The following is a 21,718-nucleotide window of genomic DNA, read 5'->3' on the forward strand; positions in this document are numbered from 1 at the left end:
CAACTAAGCCACACCTGCCAGGGCATGATTTTTAATAAACTCGTTTTCTGAGGCATTCCGGGGGCTGAAATGTAAAAGGTCTCTCAGTTTACAATTTAGGAATATACTTAGGAATTTACTGTGGAATATAACATTTGGGTTCAACCGTGGTCAAAGATCTCGTTGGTGAAAAGACCTTCCAAATCCTAGGCTAATATCGTCAGTGGAACATTAGTGTATAAAACCGTCTCCATAATCTTATATAATAGGGTCAAATCTAACTTTACAAGCTCCTCATTTCCCTAGCGCCTTCAAAACCAAGGGAGCCCCGGTTAATTTTGTGGCAAGGGCTATGCACCACAAGGGGCTTAAACTGCACCCTCAATTCCTGCAGTAGTGGCACAGCTCCTGGTCACATCCCGCCTCCAGGAATCCTGGGGGCAGGAGCCGGCTTGCGGAATCTGCCAGGTGCAAGGTGAAAGTCGGCAGGGAGGGTGCAGGGCAGGCCCAACACGCGAGGGGCGGAGAGGAGCGCGCGAGGGGGCGGTGCTCGGGGCTCGGTAAGCGCCAAAGGCCGCTGCACCGCCTCCCGGGGAGGACGCAGCCCCGCCCCGTCCGGTCCCTTCCGAGGTGTTCTGGTCTGTCCTGTCCCGCTGCGTCCTGGCCGTGTGCACTTCGCACTCAGTCCGTGCAGAGGGGCGCTCGCGCGTTCCCAGCACAGCCATGGCTCAGCACTTCTCCCTGGCCGACTGCGATGTGGTCGGCTTCGACCTGGACCACACCCTGTGTCGCTACAACCTGCCTGAGAGCGCCCCGGTGAGTGGCGCGGGATGTCTGGGGCGCACGGAGTGCAGCCTCCGTAGTGGCTGGGGCTAGAATTCCCTCCTGGTTCAGGGGCAGCCAGTGCTGCAGGCCTGCAGCCGCCGAGTCTTTGCGCAGAACTCGGCCTCCCACCGCGAGGTGGGGCCACTGGGTGTATCCCTGGTCTCATTCGGTGCAGCGGGCTCCGGCTTAGCCCCGCCAGAAGTCACGACTGAGAGATGGTTAGGAAGAAAAGGGGGGAAGAACAGACAAAATGTGCAGGATTAGACTGGGAAACCAGTTCCTAAGGCAGAGGAAGGGCGGGGCTAGAGGAATGGGGTTCCTTTGCAGATCACAGGCCTTGGGACTTTTAGCAAGTCATTTTGGGCATCGGCAGCGCCCCGCCACAGCCACCTGGTTAAAGGCTTGTATTTTCCTTGGCAGCATTTTTTCTTTTGCACCTCTACGCGACCACCTGTCAGTTTTTAAACACCGCAGTCAGGGAAAGATTGTGTGGTGTAGTGGAAAGAACACTAGCCGAAATGTCATTGAGATATCTTAGCCCTAATTTTGCCTTCTACCAAGAGAAGAACATAACCTTTGCACACCTACGTGCTCCATCCACTTTGAGTAAGTTTAATTCTCATAACAGCCTGCAAAGTGTGGGTCCTCACTGTGCTTTGGAAGGGAAGGGAAAGTGGAGCATGTATGATTCCACACCTGTACCCTCAAATGAATTGCCAACCCCACCCCACACTCATTACTTTTGTATCACAAGAAAACGTTGTGGAAAATTAGCATATTTGTGTGTGTGTGTGTGTGTGTGTGTGTGTGTATGTGAAAGATCTATGCATCCAAACAGAAAAAATTATTTATGAGCACTGTTTCAAAGCAAGGACTGCAGCCAATCTGCCTAGCATGGGGCACCAGCTCCTCTGTTACTGGTTCTGTGACCTGGGCAAGTTACTTAACCTGTATCTATCTTCAGTTTCTCCATCTGTAAAATGGGGCTAATAACTGGATTTACATCAAAACGTTGTTATAAGTACTAGACAGGTAATAGAGGTATAATGCTTAGAGAAGTATCTGGCACATACAGGTGTTTGCTTTTATGGTTACCACCCAAACCATTCTGAAGCCTCACCATTTATGAGTAGAGCTCTAGGCCATGTGCAGACGTCCACCAAGTTCCACATTAAGGTGAGAACAGTGCCCCAACTCGAAGTACAAGTACCCAAAGGTCAAAACAGTGTCTGAATCACTTGTGTTTTCTATGCAAAGATGCTAAACAAAAATTCTGTACTGTTCCTGCTATTATACTTCTCTGTTTTCCCTCTGTACAGGTGTTTCCTTAGTTACAGTGAGAGTTAAGAAGGCTTTTCTTTACTTCTTGTTCCTTTGGCCACTACTTCCTCTAGGTCTTTGATTCATATTTTTCTTCCCTCTGTGCCTTTAAAATCCCCTCCTGGTTCACATTTTCTGCATCTCCTCTGTAGTCACCTTCATTTGGAAGAAATATTGTTAAAAACCACTGTCATGTTAGAGCCAAACTTATGCATTTGTGAGCATAAGATTTCAGAATACAAGATACTTGAAGATAAGGATTCTTTACTACAAGCCTCAAATATACATGATGTGAAAACAGTAATCTAGTGTGCTTTGGATCCTGTTTGGTTTAGAAATCTTTCAAGTACTTGCAGTGGGCTGAGCACTGTGGTAGAGTCGAGGATACAGAGATAATGCACAGGCCTTCAAGTGGCCTTTGAATGGACTTAGTTGCTGAAAGGTTAGTTTGGTTCCCCTGTGGCAAGGGCAGTATAGCCTGGCTCTGTTACCTCTGCTTGGGGCCCTGCTCCCTCCATTACACTAACTTCTCATATGTCAGGTCTCATTGTTTTTTTGGTTTTCTTTTTCTTTTGGTACATGCCCCTAGTGGGAACCGAACCCGGGACTCTCCGGTCCACAGGCCAATGCTCCAGCTGCTGAGCCTAACCAGCCAGGGCTCATCTTTTTTTTTTTTTTAATCCTCACCCGAGGACATGTTTCAATTTTTGTTCAGATAGAGTGGGAAGGAGAGAGAGAGAGAGAGAAAAATCAACGTGAAAGGGACACATCAAGTGGCTGCCTCCCACACGACCCCAACCAGGGCTGGGACGAATCGCAACTGAGGTACATGCCCTTGACCAGAATTGAACCCCCAATTCATTGGTCCACAGATCGATGCTCTAACTGCTGAGCCAAACCGGCCAGGGCTGTCAGGTCTCATCTTAAATAGCATTCCCTTTGTGAAGCCTTTCCCAGCCCCCTCAAGTTTACCCTTCCTCCCCGATACCATCCTCAGTTTTCCATAAAAGTCTTAATTTCTGGTAGCACTTACACAGGGCATTAAATTTTCCTATTTCTTGGAATGTTCCCCCAGAGCCTGGAACCATGACTCCTTGACAAAGGTGTGTCTGGCAGTTTATTGTGTATTCTGTGTGCCTGGCAAATAGTGGGTTCAATAAATAATTATGGAATGATTGAATAGATAATAAATAGTTTAATAACTGAATATGACACTTAAAACCACTATTCTAAAAGCATTCTGCTTTGATGAACTGGTTTGATTCTTACAACAGCACTGTGAGGTGGATGTTATTATCACAGCTGTTATTTGAAGATGAGGAAAACAAAGCACAAAAAGGACATGTACTTTATCCAGAGTCACCCAGCAAGGTGATCTGGCTTGTGGGTTTCTGGCCCGCTGCTACGCTTTTTGTATGCTGCAAAGCTCAGAGGAGAGGCCTGGAGTGGATGATGCTTGAGCTGAGTCTCAACACAGGAGAGAGTTGGCAGGTGAGGAGGCAGAGAGAAGCACTTTAGGCAGAGGAAATAACAGCCAGGGCAAGGGCCTGGAGGTGGTGTCAAGCCAAGAGTGGGGCATAGCAGGAGATGCCGAAATCAGTGGTGGCTGCATCCTGGGATGCTGTGAGTGCTTCTTGTCTCATAAACATTTACTATGTGCAAGTGTTGTGCAAATAGAGAACTGGGCGTGTCACCTTGCCTGCTGTGCGCCCGGTCCAAAGGAGCAACCACGCTCCACTCCTGCCAATGTTTGCTGTGAGGAAAGGCTGTCTTGCCAGACTTAACTTTTTAAAGAAAAGTTAGAAATCTAAACTTGTATGAGAAGTCTCTGAATTTTTAAGTGTTAGCTCATTTTCAAACAGCAGTATTTTGGCAAAGAAAAATATAGGACACCCAGTTAAATTTGAATTTCAAATAACAAAAGCATTCTTAGTATATGTTTGTTCCAAATATTGCATGGGATGTGCTTGTATTAAAAATTTATTAAAAATCATGTGTTGTTTGTCTGAAAATCAAATTTAGCTAGGTATTTTATATTTTATCTGGCAACTTGAGTTAGGAACAGACATAATATCTGCTCTGCACATGGCCCATAGGGCACAGATTTGCAGCAGCCGCTGCGGCATGTGCAGTATTATCAGTCAGGTGAGACTGTGAGGGAGTCGGTGGCAGCTAAGCCTGAAAGAGGAAGGAGGATGGTCATGGGTGTCCCGTGCTATGGAAGTCTCTTGGGAGACTCAACATAATTTAAGGGAAAAGTTCCAAGAACCTAGGCCCTGGGACTAGAAGAGAAGATTCTGAGGCACGGAGTCCCCCGCTTTTCTCAGCACCAGTGTTCTCTGCTTCTCCTTGCACATTGACCCCATTCTCTCCTGTTACCGAAGTGTCTCCGAGAGGGAAGGAACACAGCTGTGGACGCCTGTGTTGGCAGCCTACTAGAAAGGGCTCCTTTGTCTCAGGAAGGCACCTGACCCCTATGAATCATAGTATTTATCAGTATTGTCAAGGGGGTGAGAAATGTCCAAAACAGAATAAAATGCCTTGACCAGAAGCAAGTCTAACAGTGTACAGTAACCATTGGTAGCTTGAAACTGGCCAAGGCAGTAGTATTTATACCATGAAAATGGGCAAATGCTACATGTCAGGGCCTTTTTTCAAACCAGCATGTGACCGATAATAATAGCAATGCTTACATTGAATGTCCTTATATGCCAGGCACAGCTCTAAGCTCTTTACATCTGTTAATCTCATGGCCCTGGTTTCTTGCAGGCAGGATCATGTGTGTGTGTGTGTTTTATTGTCCCTAGTATGTTATATTTCAGAATGATTCAGTACATTTTCATTGATATTTTAAATGATTGAATAACAATGTATGTAACATATAAGCCAGTAGCATTCAGTCATCTCTGGGCTTTAGGAATCCTGTAGGGGCTCCATCTCCAAGTCTTGCAACTTGCGGGTAGTTTTAAGAACTATCAGGTGTAGTTCTGAATCGCCCCCAGGGTTGAGAACTGATACATAGTGTTGATGTAATATGTGTCTGTTTACAGTTGACCTGGATCAAGGTCACATTGCATTGCATGGGAGTGCATTTATAGTGACTTTAATGAGCTTTATGACACAGAACAACTCTGTTTGACAAGGAGCCTTTACTTCCTCCACACTCATCCTCTGACACTCAAACCCTAACCCCCACCTTCAGCTGTGTACCCACTGGACCTGGCCCTTCGCCTCTGGATTCACTCAGTTAAGTGCAACTCTTGGAGGTGCGAGTGTGACCTCACCACCTCAGGGAGGCCTTCTTCCACTCCTTTTGTTGTGTCTACACCTTCTTCTCCCTGTGCCACTCATGCTGTCTAAACCAGTCTTGGGTTCACTGTACAGAAGAAGGGTCGGGTTGCTTCTTGTGCCCTCGTAGACACTGCTGAGTCTGACCCCAGACCATGGTTCTACCTCAGGGTCAAGTGCCTGTGATGCTGGCCTACGAGCCCTCTCTGATGGAGAATGGGGTGAGGCTGATGTACACCTTCATCTTTTGTCTCCTTTTTGTTTGGTATGCACAGTTCTTTAAAAATTGAGCCAGCTCTGTAAAAACAAATGAAAACATATTTCACTCAAAAAGCTGGGATTTTGTTGTTGAAAAATCAGACCTATCATAGTCAGCAAAGCATGTATCTTTGCTCTTGCTTCCAGAGGCTTCTGCTGTCCTTTTCCCTCCGTTTTTCTTATGGTGGAAAAAGAAGAGAGATTTTCTGTACCCGATGGAGGCTACATGATTCCTCCTTTGGATCACCTGCCTGGTGCCCAGGTGTCTTTCTCTTTGAGACTCCTTTGTGTCAAATTACAAAACTGAAACAAGTAACCAGTTTGATGTCCTATATTCAAGGGAGAACTATCCATGGCGTGGGGAAAACAGCCTCTCCGGCAGTGGACCTCTCCCCCGGAAGGACTTGGGCAAGAGTGACTTTTAGAGACGTTAGAAGAGGCAGTGTGAAACAACATGCTTGGCTAGGAGGTTAGGGATTTCCTAATAAGGCGGGCAGGTCCTATTTCCTAAGGTAAGGTAAACTAATCCTGACTTGGAGGATTATGATTGGTGTATACTAGGTTTCCTTGACCAGGTGTGCCCCACACGTGCAGGCTGACTTAGCTTTAGCTTTGTGACAGGGCTGGGCCATGGGCAGGTTCCATTTTATGGGCCCTGATATTTGAATTAACTTTATTACCTGAGGTGGGGCCTTTCTAGCAAGGATAGACCAAGGATAGTTGTAATGCTAAAGTACTCAATATGTTTACCTTCTTGGTCATGTGTTCAATAAGTTTGCAAAGCTTTGCCAAGTCTTAATGATCTCCAACCCATTAGAATTCGGGAGAAAGATGAATAACTGTCCTTGGTTGTTTAACTGTGTCCCATGATGGTATAATTCTGGAGTATAAGAAAAGACACTATAGGTACCTGGGGCTGGCAGGGGTGGTTAAATTACTTGTGAAGGGGATTAAACCGAAGAGCTTTATAATTACAGATCTTTCCCCCCATCTACCCCATGTATGGTTCCATCAGGTCTTCAGGTCTGTGAAGTTAAGAATGAAGAGTGAATTTTATATTTAATCTCTTTTCTCCCCTTGTCTGCAGCTCATTTATGATAGCTTTGCTCAGTTCTTGGTCAAGGAGAAAGGTTATGACAAGGAATTGCTCACTGTGACTCCTGAGGACTGGGATTTCTGGTAGGTTCTTATTTTTAAGGTTTGCACATCCTTTCTGATTTCTAATTGTTGCTGATAACACTTTTATTTTTTATTCTCACCTGAGGACATTTTTTCCATTTTTGTTCAGGTAGAGTGGGAAGGAAAGAGAGGAGAGAGAGAGAGAGAGAGAGAGAGAGAGAGAGAGAGAGAGAGAAACATTGATGCGAAAGGGACACATCAAATGACTGCCTCCTGCACAACCCCAACCAGAGCTGGGGATGAATCGCAACCGAGGTACATGCCCTTGACGGGGATTGAACCCGAGACTCATTGGTCTGCAGGCCAATGCTCTAACCGCTGAGCCAAACCAGCCAGGGCATTGCTGATAACATTTTAATGCTTCCTCTTCTGTGGAGGCAGAAAGTGAAATGTGAACCTGAATCAAAGGACAAAATGCCTTCTCTAGCAAAAAGTTTAATGTTTAATGAATTAAAATCCTTTCTACTTTAAGTTTAGACTTGAATATGAAAACAAGTTAAGAGAATATGTGACTATTTCCACGTGGTTAAGTTGGCATTATTAAGAGTTTTTGGAGGTTATAAGAACTATCTCTAAAATTTACATCTTTTAGAAAGTTTTGTTTTATTGCCCTTCAAACACAGAACTATAGGAGAAGAGGAGGAGTCTTCATGCTATGAATAAGTATCTGAATTAGGACGTTTAGTTTTCTGTAATTTGGATAGGCAGTCCTCTGTCTAAGCCTCAATGCTTATTTCCTTCCTGGGTTAGGATTCTCAACTTCACACCATTTCCTTCGTCTTTCTTCTTCATTTAAACAACAAAACCAAACAAAAATCCTGTTAAATCACTTTAAATTGTTCAGTTGAAAATTAATAGTAATCCTTAAACACATGAAAAATATATGCAGAAATAATTCTGGAGCAACGGTGTTCATCTGTTTTGCATTCCTCCAATGTTTGGTTAGCCCTTTTTGAATTAATCCCTTTTGTTAAAAGGAAGAAAAAGAAACATTTTACTATATGAAACTGCTGACTCTGGAAATTTTCTGTGGGCTACAGTAAATAATACTTCTAAAGTACCCTGTCATTTTTTGTTTAATTCTCTTGGTATTTGGTGGCCATTATACCTCCTTTTATTATTTATAATAATGAATCTGTGCCTACTTTTCTTCCCAAATCCCACAAGTCTTTTACAGTGAAGAACCTAAAACGTAATATTTGACTTTCTTTCAGTTGTTTCTAATAATATACCTCACCCAGAGGGCTAGTTTTACAACCTGACCTAAATTGAGGCAAATTCTAAAAAGTAAGAAAAGACTCTGACTAAGATCTTAGCATGCAGAATATGAATATGTGTGTGCGTGTTATTTAATGGAAAACAGTTTCACTTTTTTTTTTTAATCCTCACCCTAGGATATGTTTTTATTTATTTATTTATAAAAGTTTTTTTCTTTATTAACTTTTTAGAAAGATAGAAAGGTAGAGGGAGAGATAGAAACATCGATGAGAGAGAACATTAATTGGCCGCCTCCTGCATGCCCCGCACTGGGGATTGGGCCCACAACCTGGGCATGTACCCTAACTGGGAATCGAACCGGTGACCTCTTGGTACATGGGTTGATGCTCAACCACTGAACCACATCGGCTGGGCTATTTATTTATATTTTTAGACAGAGAGAGAGAAAGAGAAACATTAATGTTGCCTCCTGTATGTGCCTTGACTGAGAATTGAACCCAAACCTTTTTTGTTGTACTTGTGGTTGAACCAACTGAGCCACTGGCCAGGGCAATGTTTTCACTTTTTCTTTCTTTTTTTCTTTATCCTCACCCGAGGACATTTTTTTTTCTTTTTGCGTTTATCTTCAGATAGAGCGGGAGGGAGAAAGAGAGAGAGAGAGACACATCAACTGGCTGCCACCCACACAACCCCAACTGGGGCCGGGGATAAACTGCAACCGAGGTACGTGCCCTTAGCAGGAACCGAACCTGGGTATCTCTGGACCACGGGCTACGCTCCAACCGCTGAGCCAAACTGGCCAGGGCACATTTTCGCTTTTTAACAGAGATATGCCATGATGTTCATTTTTGCTTCTCTTCGAGTTTTGTATTTCTCTTTTTAAAAGCTTAAGGATTTTAGAAAGTAAACATGTGCTGTCCTTCATTTGCTCACATAACTTTTTTTATATACTTGTTCTGTGGGTGATGTTTAATTTTAGAATTCTTGGATATTCTTAACTGTTTGATTAACATATTCACCTGAGTGAGAGAATGCCTTTTTCGCATTGTGACGTTTTGAAAATATAGATGATTATTTCTTGAGTTAAGTAAATACATGAATTGCTTGGTAATCAGACATTTCTATTTTAGTTGCAAGGGCTTGGCACTGGATCTGGAAGATGGGAACTTCATTAAACTTGCAGATAATGGCACCGTCCTCAGGTAATACATTATAGTTGTAAAGTCAACACTTTTCTCGGGGCACTTTATTTATTACTTCATAGCATTTTATCATTGAGGTATGCTTAAATAACTTTATTATTTTAGCCAATCAGATGACAGATTATCTGTGTGCCTGCGTGTCTTTGTATGAATTGTTTGAGCCATTTAAATACAAATCTCAAGCATTAGACTTAAATATCTAGTTTCTTTAAATTTTGCTCATCAGAAATATTTGCAGGAAATGCTGTAGAATGTTAGTAACTTGCTTCACATCATTGACCACCCCTACTGCAAAGGAGCCTTAGAATTACACTGTGTTAGGTAGGTAAGTAGGTACCTGGAATAAAACCATAATTCTTTGTATTAAGGTCAAAGGAGAGACTGGATGTTGGATAGGCGTTAGTGATCTATGCACACTTCTCTCTCATCCTCCATTTGTCCAAACTTGCCCCCATCATGCAGGATTCATGATGTGTCCTAGCTCCTTCGGAGAGTTTTTTAGATCGTTCAACTCTTCCGTCAATCTCTCCTGCACTCAGTGCTGACTTCCTTTCCTTCCCTGCTCTCAGGGTGAGTCCAACACTTTGAGTCTTGGTAAAAGTAGGGTGAGCAGTTGAGAAGTAGCTGCTGTCACTACTCCGAGCTTACAGGGAGATCATGAGGGAGCATCTATTTTCCCACATTGTGGATAGTACAGGCAAGTCAACTGTGGCCAAGCAGCTGTGAGATTTGTTATTTATACTAAGAGTCTAAGGAGAGACGCTCAGAGGTTACTTCTTACACATACTCTCCCTTTTGATACATCATTCTTTTTGCACAGTACAAACTCATGCCATCCCCCAGACCTTCCCCTAAGGTGCTGCTAGCTACAGCTGTTGGTGTGGTCCCATTGCTGATTGTTTTGTTATTCATTTGCATGTTTTTCCCTGGGCAACAAGAGGTAGAGTGTAAGTATGCATATACATACATACACAATGCAGCCTTGATCATGACTTTTAACTCTACTATCATTTTATTACAATGTATTTGTCTATCTTAAATCCTGGGTTAAAGAATGGAAAGCATTCCATGGTTTTGTTTTTTTATTTCATTGTTATGTGGGTTCTTCTCCCCTCCCAACACCCCTCCTGTAAGGTCTCACCCTCTCCACTCAAGTTCTAGCTAACCTGTAGTTTTTCCTGAATTTACTAATTTATCTTCTTGATGCCTGCTTTCATCGAATATAGTAGCTTCCTTGTCTGATCATATTTCACACTCAGGATTCCTCCATCTCTACAAATCACTTTCTAAAACATTATTAACTTCTTTATAAAAAGAAAGCTGTTTGTGATTTTTTTCCTCCCTTTGCCCTTTTTATTTAAATTTCTTTTTCCCTTAATTTTGCTTTGTTACCATAATATAACACCAAGAGAAGAATAATGACACTCTCTAACATTATCATTTCTCATAATAAACTACATAAACTATCAGCTGTTTCTCTATAGGCTTAGGGTCCTCAGTCAGGACAAACTGATGCAGGAGCAGTATTGTGAGCACAGAAAAGAGCTCCATCCTTGTCTTGCTATTCAAGCTTTGCCACATTTATCTCCCTGTCATCCATTGTGTTCTTAGCTACGTCATGTAGTTGAAAGGGCAGGATGCTCGCCCATCTTCACAGTCTCCTGTGCCCACGAGCTGGTCAGGTGCCAGGTGCCTCCCACCTCTCCTTCGGACCTGGCGCAGCTCCCACGCTAACTCACCTACCTGTTTCTCTTTCTCTCCCACTCCCAGACCCAATCCACGCTGTTGTTTTTCAGTTGTTCCAGATAGGTTAATCTTGTCTTCGTAGTTACATGACAACTTCTCAGGAAAGGGTAGTGTCATATTCCTTCCAGAGAGACTCTAGCTGTCTATTGTTTCTATGCTGTAGGCCCACAACGTGGACCTCAGAGTGAGCTGCCCCTGATCCCTCACCAGTGGGTGGATGAAATGGAGGAAGAGCTAGAGCTGTCGAGAGAAATGCCTTCTAGATTCCTAAATGGGGAAGTCATCCAATTGAAAACAGAAACAAAGAAAACTTTTATTAATTTTAGAGGGGCTCAACCACAGCAGGGCTGGAGGAAGGGGTGCTCAGTGGAGCCATTGATGAACAGTGTGCCTCACCTCCCCAAACCAGGGCAAGCCACGGCACGAAGATGATGACTCCCGAGTTGGTGGCCGAAAAGTACGGCAAGAAGGAGTGGAAGTACTTCATGTCCGACACCGAAATGGCTTTCCGATCAGGTATGGCTCATGGGGACAGCACTGTCCTCCCCTCCCCTTCTGTTTTGGACCCTGAACCTGCTACATGAGGACATGAAGAAGGCCTTCCTTTTGTCCTGCTGGGCATGATGCACAGGGAGCAGCTGTGGCTTTATAGGAATAAGATGTGTGTTTCTTCCACATGTCTGATGTCTCTTTGGCAGTTGGTTCTGTGTTCATTAAGGTGCTGTTGGTACTCTGTGTTTTGCAGCTGTTCTGGAGGGAAAAGATTAGCACTTAGGAGTAATACATCCCTTAGCTGTCTGTATTTTTATCTGTTTGTTACTTTTATTTCTCCATCCCCCATTTCTCCCTACGTTCATACTACCCACCTCTCCTGTTTTCTAGAATTTTCCTTCTCACTGCCAGTTCTAGTATCTTTTCCCTTCATATTTTCTTTCTTTAAATGATTGTACCCATTTTTTCCTAGTCTTTAAAGAGCTTCACAATGGGTACCCGTGAAAAGATGTTTCAGAAATTACTTGTAGACATAGATGTGCTTAAAGTAGGAGGGAACGATTAAAGCATTGTTTTAAACAGACCTTATTGAAAGTCGTAATTTTAGTTTTCCATTTTTTTTCTACATTTGTTTTTGCCATTTTCTCCCACATGTCAGTTTTGAAATGCATCTGTTCTCCTTTAGAAAATGTGATAACCTGAAAACTCCTTGACGCGGTCATACCTCCTTTGTTACATTTGCTGTCTTTTGAGAGTTGTGTTTTGTTTTTGCAGAGAGATGAAAATGTCAGGAAGTATGAGTACTCTTGATAAAGTAAGTTGTTAGGAAACAGTGAGACTTCACAATGGGGTTAGAAATAGAACACCTTCGCACACATCAACCAAAAGTAACTAGCGGAAGTCAAATGGATCAGTAGCCTTCTAGTCGAGTGAGGATAGAGAACAATTGTTTCTCCAAATGTAGGTGGTTGTAAATAACTCAGAAAATTTCTGACTTCCGTTCAGAATCAGGGAGTGTTTTAAAGAATAAAGTTTTCCCAGCTACGAAAAGAACATTCACCCAACCTGACCCAGCTGTGTGCTCACTGCCCCACCCATTCTCCAGTGGGAATCCACAGCTCCCTCTGGTGCTGAATGGACCCAGGAGCCTCTGAGGATGGCCTTGAAGGTTATCTACTCTTCTTTTTGTAAATCCTCACCCGAGGATATTTTTCTATTTATCTTCAGAAAGAGAGGGAGGGAGGGAGGGAGGGAGGGAGGGAGGGAGGGAGGGAGGGAGACAAAGAGAGAGAGAGAGAGAGAGAGAGAGAGAGAGAGAGACATCACTTGGTTACCTCCCACATGATGCCAACCAGGGCTGGGGAAAAACTGCAACCAAGGTACATACCCTTGACTGGAATCAAACCCGCCACTCATTGGTCTGCCGGTCAACACTTTAACCACTGAGCCAACTGGCCAGGGCAAAGGTTATTTACTCTTAATTGGGTTTGCTAGGGAACTGTTTTCATTCCATGTCCCCAGTGGTCAGGCGATGACATAACAGAGGCCTTTTGTTTCTACAAAATACTAAGAAGCCAATGCCTTTAAAAAAACAATACTTGCCCTGGCTGGTTTGGCTCAGCAGTTAGAGCATCGGCCTGCTGTCCAGAGAGACCCGGGTTTGGTTCCCGCTAAGGGCACGTACCTCGGTTGCAGTTTGTCCCCAGCCCTGGTTGGGTCATGCGGGTGGCAGCCACTGGATGTGTCCCTTTCACACTGATGTTTCTCTCTCTCTCTCTCTTCCTCTCACTCCCTCCCACTCTATCTGAACAAAAAATGGAAAGAATGTCCTCGGGTGAGGATAAAAAAAATTTAAAAAACCCAATACTTATTTATTTATTTAATGTAGAGATGTATAAAAGAAGAAGAAGAAAAAAAAAAGCCTATGATTCTGCAACCCAGTTAAACTTTGTTTACATTAAAAGAAATAATGTGCGCATAGGTTAGGAAATTTAAATATTATAGAAAGCAATGAAATGAAGAGAAATCATTTCCAACCCCTGTCCCTCAAAATTCCCTTTTCCCCAAGCTTATTTTTTAAATTCTACAGAAGGGATCATACATTTTCTGTACTTTGCTCTGTGTAACTTACATCTTAGTGCTCCTGTCTCCCTAGCACATACACAGGCGGACCTCATTCTTTTCAGTGCTGGTGTGCTCTGCTGTCCAGTGCCTGTACCATGACTTATTTTATCAGTCCCCTTATTGTGGACATTTACATTGTGTCTGGTGTTTGGCCATTAAAAGCAAGCCTGTAATGCATGTACATTTTTCACTTTTGTAAATATATCCAGGGTGAACTAGGAGTACAGATGCTCTAAGGATTGCAAGTTTAAAATGTTGATTCATATGGCCAAACAGGCCTTTGATTTCAGGAATTCCAATTGATTCTTTACATGTTATTTCCTTGTATATTGAGTGTATGTATCCTTTGGGTTAAGTAGAGAGTGAACTGCATTCTCTATCAGTACTTTTAGGGTATTTCAAGCACTGATGTTTATGACCATTTATTTTTTAATCCCTTTATAAGATGTTGGCTTGGCATAGTATGATTTTCCTTACCAACCGATTACCGGGGAGCAAGTTCTTTCAAGCTTTTCTCCCCCAAATTTAGGGTTATGCAGAAACAGTTCGGTATAGTGGAAATCACAAGGGGTAGGAGCCAGTCCTGGATCATGTTGACCGTATTGCTGGACAAAGAGATCTGGTCGATTACTAAGCCACTCTTAGCATTTTTTTTTTTAATCCTCACCTAAGGATAATTTTACATTGATTTTTTTGGAGAGAGTGAAAGGTAGGGAGGGAGAGGGGAAAGAGAGAGAGAGAGAGAGAGACATCGATGTGAGAGCTTCACATCAATTGGTTGCCTCCTGCACATGCCCTGACCAGGGCCAGCAATTGAACCTGCAACCCAGGTATGTGCCCTTAATGGGAAATCAAACCCAAGATCTTTCGGTGTACATGCTGACACTCTAACTGCTGAGCCACACCAGCCAGGGCTCACTTTCCTCATTTGTAAATGGAGATAATATCACTCATCTACAGGAGAAGTGAGACTTATGCTCACAACATTGTTCTCTTCCCCGCAATGGGTTCATTCATGTGCCCATGTTTCATTAACATTAAGAGTGTCTAGTTTGCAAAGGGAATAGTGTTAGCAGTGGATTCTTGGGGAACAGTTTTTCTGTGTTCAGAGCTTAGTGATTAAGGGACTTGGTCTTGATTCAGAGGTTCGTTTTATTGAGCAGAGCTCACCAATCACTTCATTCCCAACGAGCCATCTGCTCTGTAAACACATAGAGGGTCAATGCCTTCCTGTAGTACAGTCCCAGAATTTTGATGTTGGGATCAAACAGCCTGGTCCAGTTATTGGTCTAAGCTGAATAAGCCTCACTGTGTCCAGACGTCAGCCCCTTGCCTTTTGGGTGGGAATGAGTGAGCCCTTCTCATTAAACTCCTGAGTTATTTGATGAGACCCCAACCAAGACTCATCAATATTCAACTCTTAAACTGACTTTCATCTATAGATACCCACTAACAGAGAGAAGGGGGAGAGGAAAAAGAAGGGTGTACAATTGGCAGTGATGCTCTAAGGATACACAGGTTTATGGATGTCCCATAGTGCTTAGGACAGCTAGCCATCAGGATCAGGCAGGCCACTCTGGGGACAAAGGCAAGAGATAAGATAATGTACAGGGTAATGAACTGTGCCCACTGTCTTGGATGGGGGAGCCCTGGAGTAGGGTGTGGTACAGAATAACAGAGCATGGGCAGAAATTACATGGGATATTGTGTTCCTTTTCCTCCAGATTTCTGGCAAAGCCATTCCTAACTTTTCTTAAGAATGAAAAATAGTCTGAGATGTTCCCCCTAATAATTTCAGCTTTGAAAGAATTAGAACATGAAGACTGCCAACCAAAAAAAAATTTTTTAAAAATGTGTGTGTGTGTGTGTGTGTGTGTGTTATTCTGTTGTTGTTAATCTTCACCTGAGGATATTTTTTCCATCGATTTTTAGATTGAGTAGGAGAGAGGGAGGGAGGGAAGGAGAGAGGGAGCAGGAGAGAGAGAGAGAGAAACATCAATGTTAGACACATCTACTGGTTGCCTCCCACATACACCCCGACCGGGGCCAGGGATCGAACCTGCAGCCCAGGAACGTGCCCTTGCCCATAATCAAACCCAGAACCTCTCAGTGCCCAGGGCAGCACTCTAAGCACTTAGCCACACCAGCCAGGATGCCAACCAAAATATTTTTTTAACTGAAAGAAACAACACAAACCAACCCAGCCAATTTGTGAATTAACGGAAGAACTTTGATTTATCTTTTTTTTCAATCCTCACCCAAGGACATACTTAGAGAGAGAATGGGAGAGAGAGAGACAGAGGCAGAGACAGAGAAAGAGAGAAACATCTATGTGAGAGACAGACATCAATCGGTTGCCTCTGTGCATGCCCTGACTGGGGATCAAACTCAGGTATGTACCCTGACCGGAAATCACACCGGCAACTTTTTGGTGCACAGAGCAATGCTCAACCAACTGAGCCACTCCAGCTGGGCTGACTTTATCTTTTAAAAGTCTTAATAATATGACAGAACTGAGGAGCATTCATGATATTTAAAGGGATAGACAGGATTTTCTTCTAATTTGCATTTGATACTCCATCATTCCAAAATTATCTCTTCCATTATTGGATAACTCATTCATTCAGCAAATATTTTTGGAGTTCCTGCCACATGGTGGACATTTCTTAGTGGACACTAAGAAACAAGACAGCTGTATTCTGTAACCTCATATGTCACTTATGAATGAGAGGACAGGGGACTCAGAACCAGGCAGTATAATACAGTGAACAAGAGTAGTAATGACCATTTGAAAAGTACCTTCTTACATTAAACTATAATCTGGCTCCACCTGTTAGTTCTGTTTGATTCCCATGTACCAGGTTCTCTAGAGGAGTCTGTGAGGTTGACTTCCCTTCCCCCAAAGCAGAGTGGTTCTTCCCGATCCCAGTGTGCGATGGCGAGACCGTGGGGAGGGTAAGACATGCAAGGAAAGAGCAGTGGGGATTGAATTTCACTGGGACTTCTGAGGATCAGCGCAGAGAATACCTCCCAGAGTTGTGAATCCAGGGCACAGGAGGCTGGCTTCTAACTCTGTTGGTTGAGGCTTGCCACATGGCCGCATGAGCTCCAGAGGCTTCTGCAGAGAGCGATTGACACGGGTGTGCTCGGGTGCGATGATGCCATTCCACACAGCTGTGGCTGGGATTGGACACAGGCCAAACAGATATGACATGGGGCTTCAAAAGTGTCTGCCTAGAGACAGCAGATTCAAAAGTGACATTTGTGCCAACAAAGGGCTCAAGTTCAGTTCTTTGTAGGGCCACAGAGGATATATCAAATTCATCTTCTCCCTGAGATCCTGGAGTGTGCCTGTCCTGTGCTTCTTCATAATCCATTTTATATTTGGGGTATAGCCTATTTTTGGTTTAAAAATACTTTTTAATAAAATGCTTAATTTATGCATATCATATTTTAACTTTTTTTTATCCTCACCCGAGGCCATTTTTCCACTTTTTGTTCAGACAGAGTGGGAGGGAGAGAGAGGAAGAGAGAGAGAGAGAGAGAGAGAGAGAGAGAGAGAGAGAGAGAAACATCGACGTGAAAAGGACACATCGAGTGGTTGCCTCCCGCACGACCCAACCAGGGCCAGGGACAAACTGCAACCGAGGTACTCACCCTTAGTGGGAACCAAACCCGGGTCTCTCTGGACCGCAGGCCGATGCTCTAACCGCTGAGCCAAACTGGCCAGGGCTATTTTAACTTTCTTATAGCACCCTCATACCTTAAACTTTTGAAAGACGATGATAGCCTGTAATGGAACCACTTGAATTGAAATGCAGGCTTCTTTAAATTAACTACACCAAAAGCATTTGTGTCTTCAACTAGATTTCTGTGTATGCCACACATATGAGGCATTAATTTGATCCCAGTTTAAAATATTGTTCTTTTTTTAGGAAAATATTATTTTTATGATAGCTACTTTGACCTGCCAGGAGCTCTTCTATGTGCCAGAGTGGTGGACTCCTTAACAAAGGTAAAAGCTTCAGTTCATTTTTTAGAAAACTGATATACATATTAGTCATAAGTCAGAGGATTTAATTATGTATGTCTTTTGAATGGAGATTTTATTCAATTTCTTTTTTGTAGTTTTAGAGGTGACTGAGGAAGAAAAACAGAGAATTTGGCCGAAATGTTTTTGGAAAATTAAATAAGCAGTGACCAATTTTCTCCCCAGGGATGATAAACTTATTCTCCAGCAGGGGGTGCAAAAGTCTAGAAAGATAATACAGAGCTTGGAATCTGCCTAAATTTTTAACCGAGCAGGTTACAGTGGGTAGTCATGCCCCAGGCATATAACTTTTTAATAAAAGTTTTATCTTTGCCTTTAGCAAGCCCTGTCTCTTGTTTCTGTGCATCTAGGTTAACATACTTTTGAAATAAACTATAACCACCCTTAAAAGAGCACATATCTTGTTAACTATCCTGTAATCCAATTCCTGCCTTGCTTTCTCCTACCTCCATGTAATCTTCCTTGTTTCCTCATTAATTTCAAATGCATTAAAGAAGCTGCAAAACCATTATTCTGCAGAGCATTTGAGATCTTGTTCCCGGCATGTGTCGTCAATTCGGCTCAAATGAACTCTCATGAAAATTCTCTACAGGTTTGAACTTTCTTACTTTGACATCTATATCTCAAGTCTATAATGTGATTTTAACTCTGCATTCTCTACTGATTGGTCCCATGTGCCAGCAAAATAAATTTGGTGCCTAGTACCTGCCTTAGTTTTCTGTAGCTGAAGTCACACCCCCATTTTGGACTTCATATTTTGAAGGGTGGGTCAGAAAATATATGCCTAAAGCTCTGTTTGCTTCTTCAGAAAATGTAGTCCAGTTATGGAGTAAAAGCTTGCTGCTTTTAAATAAAGCAAAAGAATAGAAGTGTTTTATCTTGCTTTCAACTTGTAGAATCGACGTGGAAAAAAACAGAAAATATGCAAAATTATTAATGTCAGTTCAATAAATTATACTTTATTTAAAGCAAAAAAAAAAACTTGCATCTGGAAAAAAATATTTTCTTCACTTTATTAACAGAATAAAAAAAAAGTAGAAGTAATTAAGAAAATTCTACCTGTCTTGAAGCATTCTAAATAATATAAAACCAGAAAATGAGATAAAATTTTATAATTCGTCACTTTGGGCATAGTTTAATGCATACACACTTTTTTTTGTACTGTGTATCAAAATTAAATAGATTTCTAGTCATGTCCATTTATTCTTAGAATTTAAAACCTATGAACACAGCCCTGGCTGGTTTTGCTCAGTGGTTAGAGCATCAGCCCACATCAGCCCGCATCAGCCTTTGGACCAAAGGGTCTCTGGTTCACGACCCGGTCAAGGTCACATACCTCAGTTGCAGGTTTAATCCCTGGCCCCAGTTGGGGTTGTGTGGGAGGCAACCAATTGATGGATGTCTTTTACATCAATGTTTTTCTCTATCTCCCCCTCTCTCCCTTCCTTCCCCTAAAATCTAGCTAAAAATCAATGGAAAAATGTCCTGGAGAGAGGATTAACAAAAAATAAATAAGTAAAACCTATGAACATAAACTGGTTTTATGTCAGAATCAGTTTCCTTTTTGCATATGTTATCTTTTAAAATCACAATGATCATGTTCATATAGAACATAGGTAGTGGTTTATTTTTCACTCAGTATTCTAGTCACTCAGTATTCTAGTCATGTGTTTATGACAGTTTCTGTGGAGTAATAGTTCTGTTATGTTGGTAGAAATTGTTATTAACATGAGATGGAGTCAGTTTCTCATTTCATAGTGACTACAAGCAAATGAATCAATCTTTAAACATTTTGGAATTTTTATAATAGATACAAATATCTAGCAGCTGATCTTTGTTTAGATGTAAATACTGCTTAATAATTCCAAGGAAGTAGAGGGATTCTGTGTTTTAATATAATGTTCATTTGCTTTCTGGTTTTAAAAAAATCTTAATAAAAATGATTGACATTCTGGATTTAGAACCTCCTATAGGCCACCTTTATAGATTTGCTGTCCTTTTATATTGAAATTCAGGTAAAATGTGCACTGAATTCTAAAATAACCAGTTTTTAGGGTTTTAAGGTTTTGGGATTTTTAGACACATTCTGATGTCTCAGAAGCTATAACATTATAAATTTACCATGCATTTAAAATATTCTGCAATATTTATACTTTCTAATGAGTGGAATGTTTTTATTTGGGTCATATAAGCTATATTACTATTTAGTTGTATGTGTATGATTATTATGGAAGATTTTTCTTTTTAAAATCATGTTTAGAAGAATGAGAAGTTTATTAACCCATTATGTCTTCTGAAACATGCGTCCCTATTTTAGAATACAGTAATATTGTAATTGTTTGCCAAGTATTTTCTATTATGCTTAGAAAAAGAATTATTCCATGTGTTACATTTGGAAATTTATTTTATTTTTTAGCAGAACAATGGTCAGAAAACATTTGATTTTTGGAAGGATATAGTTGCTGGTATACAACATAATTATAAGATGTCAGCTTTTAAGGGTGAGTAGTGTAAAGACTTTCTAATAGATTTTGTTAAATGCTGTGTGTTTAGTGACTTACTTAGACACTGTCTATTCTGCTGTGTTCCTTAGTTGGGATATAATTTGATCCTAAATATCACTATAAAATTGGTTCCATTTACATGCGAAGAGGATCTTTTGTCTATGTCTGTTTCATGGCTATAATTGTCCATATTCTGAGCTGCACCGTCTTTTGCATACCTGTCAATAGGGTCATTTTTCTTTGTTTCCCAGAATTGAAAGTCTGGTTTTGCTGTTTCCCGGCTTGGGAATGAGGGTCGGTGACACCTGTAACCATTAGTACAGTACTTATAGACAGTTGGGAAAAGTGAAAATTCCATTTTTTTTTTTTGCTTAAAACACAGGACTGGCTGACACCCAGAATGTGGGCAGAGATATCACCAACCCAAGCCTAGGGTTTCTTGGTTCTGTTCACAGGTTTGGGTTACACAGATTACTTCTAAGGTATAAAGAGATGCCTTTAGAGTATGTGACCTTGGTGACTCAACCAGACTGTCCTGATTCAACCCATAGTCTGATAGATACGCAGGAGCAGTATTTTTCAGCTTAGAAAAATGTCCCCCACCTTTTTTTAGAGAGAGAAGAAGGGGGTGGGGAGAGAGAGAGAAGTGGTTGTTTTCCAAAGGCATCCCGACTGGGGATCGAACCCTCCACCTTTTAGTGTGTGGGAGGATGCTCCAACCAACTGAGTCACACCGGCTAGGAAAAATACTGCCTTTTGATTGACATAAAAATTGCTTGCCTTCTTTTAATGTAATTGAAGTCATCAAAATAATCCTAAATATTATGACTAAAAACATATCAAGGCAACAAACAGTAACCGCAGAATATTTGTTCAAATTGCATATTTCTCTGCCACCTGCTTCTTTCCCTCCCAGAAGAAAATCACTGGCGCAGGGTGATTGTCTTACTTTTCTCTCCCAGCCACCAACCCTCCACCCTGGCTCATAGGTCACACGTGGTTGTAAGGGTACCTTTTCACTGTCCACACTGAGTGCCTGGGTGTGTGGGAATGCCCATCTTCAGTGGAGAGGCATATCCATAACAACTGTAAAGCCACCCATCACTTTATTGTTTTACTTTTTATTAGCTTATAAAATGAAAAGCCTTAAGAGAATGGTTGAGAATTGCAAACTGGTACTGTCAAATAAATTCCGCATAAAAATCTATGGATGTTATTTTATTGCATTGTAAATAAGGAGTAGGTAAAACATTTCATGCTTTCATACATGAGGTACAGCTTATAAGTTTTAAACAGCAATATAAAAATACAGTACAGAGCATAAATAAATAGTGTCTTCATTTCTAGGCAGATTTTGAAACCCTTGACATTAGTTATAATTTCACTGAAATGGGAGGCACAAGGTACATACTGTAAACCCACAAAATCATATGATATAAAACTCAATACAGGAATTAAAGAAGTGAAATTAATTACACTTGTGTTCAATAAATACAGTAGGTCAGACACCTACTTCCAGGTTATGAAGGGTA

At 41.8% G+C, this 21,718-nt stretch overlaps 1 protein-coding gene across 2 annotated transcripts in view; it reads left to right on the forward strand.

Annotated features, from left to right (window-relative positions):
• The first annotated feature begins 628 nt into the window (after positions 1 to 628).
• The window catches only part of NT5DC1 (5'-nucleotidase domain containing 1), a 130,987-nt gene continuing 109,897 nt past the window's right edge, over positions 629 to 21,718 (forward strand). Inside the window, exons 1-6 of one of the 2 annotated variants that reach the window (XM_036248095.1) lie at positions 629 to 795; positions 6,758 to 6,849; positions 9,198 to 9,269; positions 11,425 to 11,531; positions 17,567 to 17,646; positions 20,099 to 20,183. In XM_036248095.1, coding sequence (XP_036103988.1) covers positions 703 to 795; positions 6,758 to 6,849; positions 9,198 to 9,269; positions 11,425 to 11,531; positions 17,567 to 17,646; positions 20,099 to 20,183 — 529 coding nt within the window. In that variant the 5' untranslated portion in view covers positions 629 to 702. The remainder of the gene's footprint in view (positions 796 to 6,757; positions 6,850 to 9,197; positions 9,270 to 11,424; positions 11,532 to 17,566; positions 17,647 to 20,098; positions 20,184 to 21,718) is intronic. The other variant, XM_036248096.1, reaches the window with a different exon arrangement.

Source organism: Molossus molossus, unplaced genomic scaffold (genome assembly GCF_014108415.1).
Source record: "Molossus molossus isolate mMolMol1 unplaced genomic scaffold, mMolMol1.p scaffold_m16_p_8, whole genome shotgun sequence".
Classification (NCBI taxonomy): domain Eukaryota; kingdom Metazoa; phylum Chordata; class Mammalia; order Chiroptera; family Molossidae; genus Molossus; species Molossus molossus.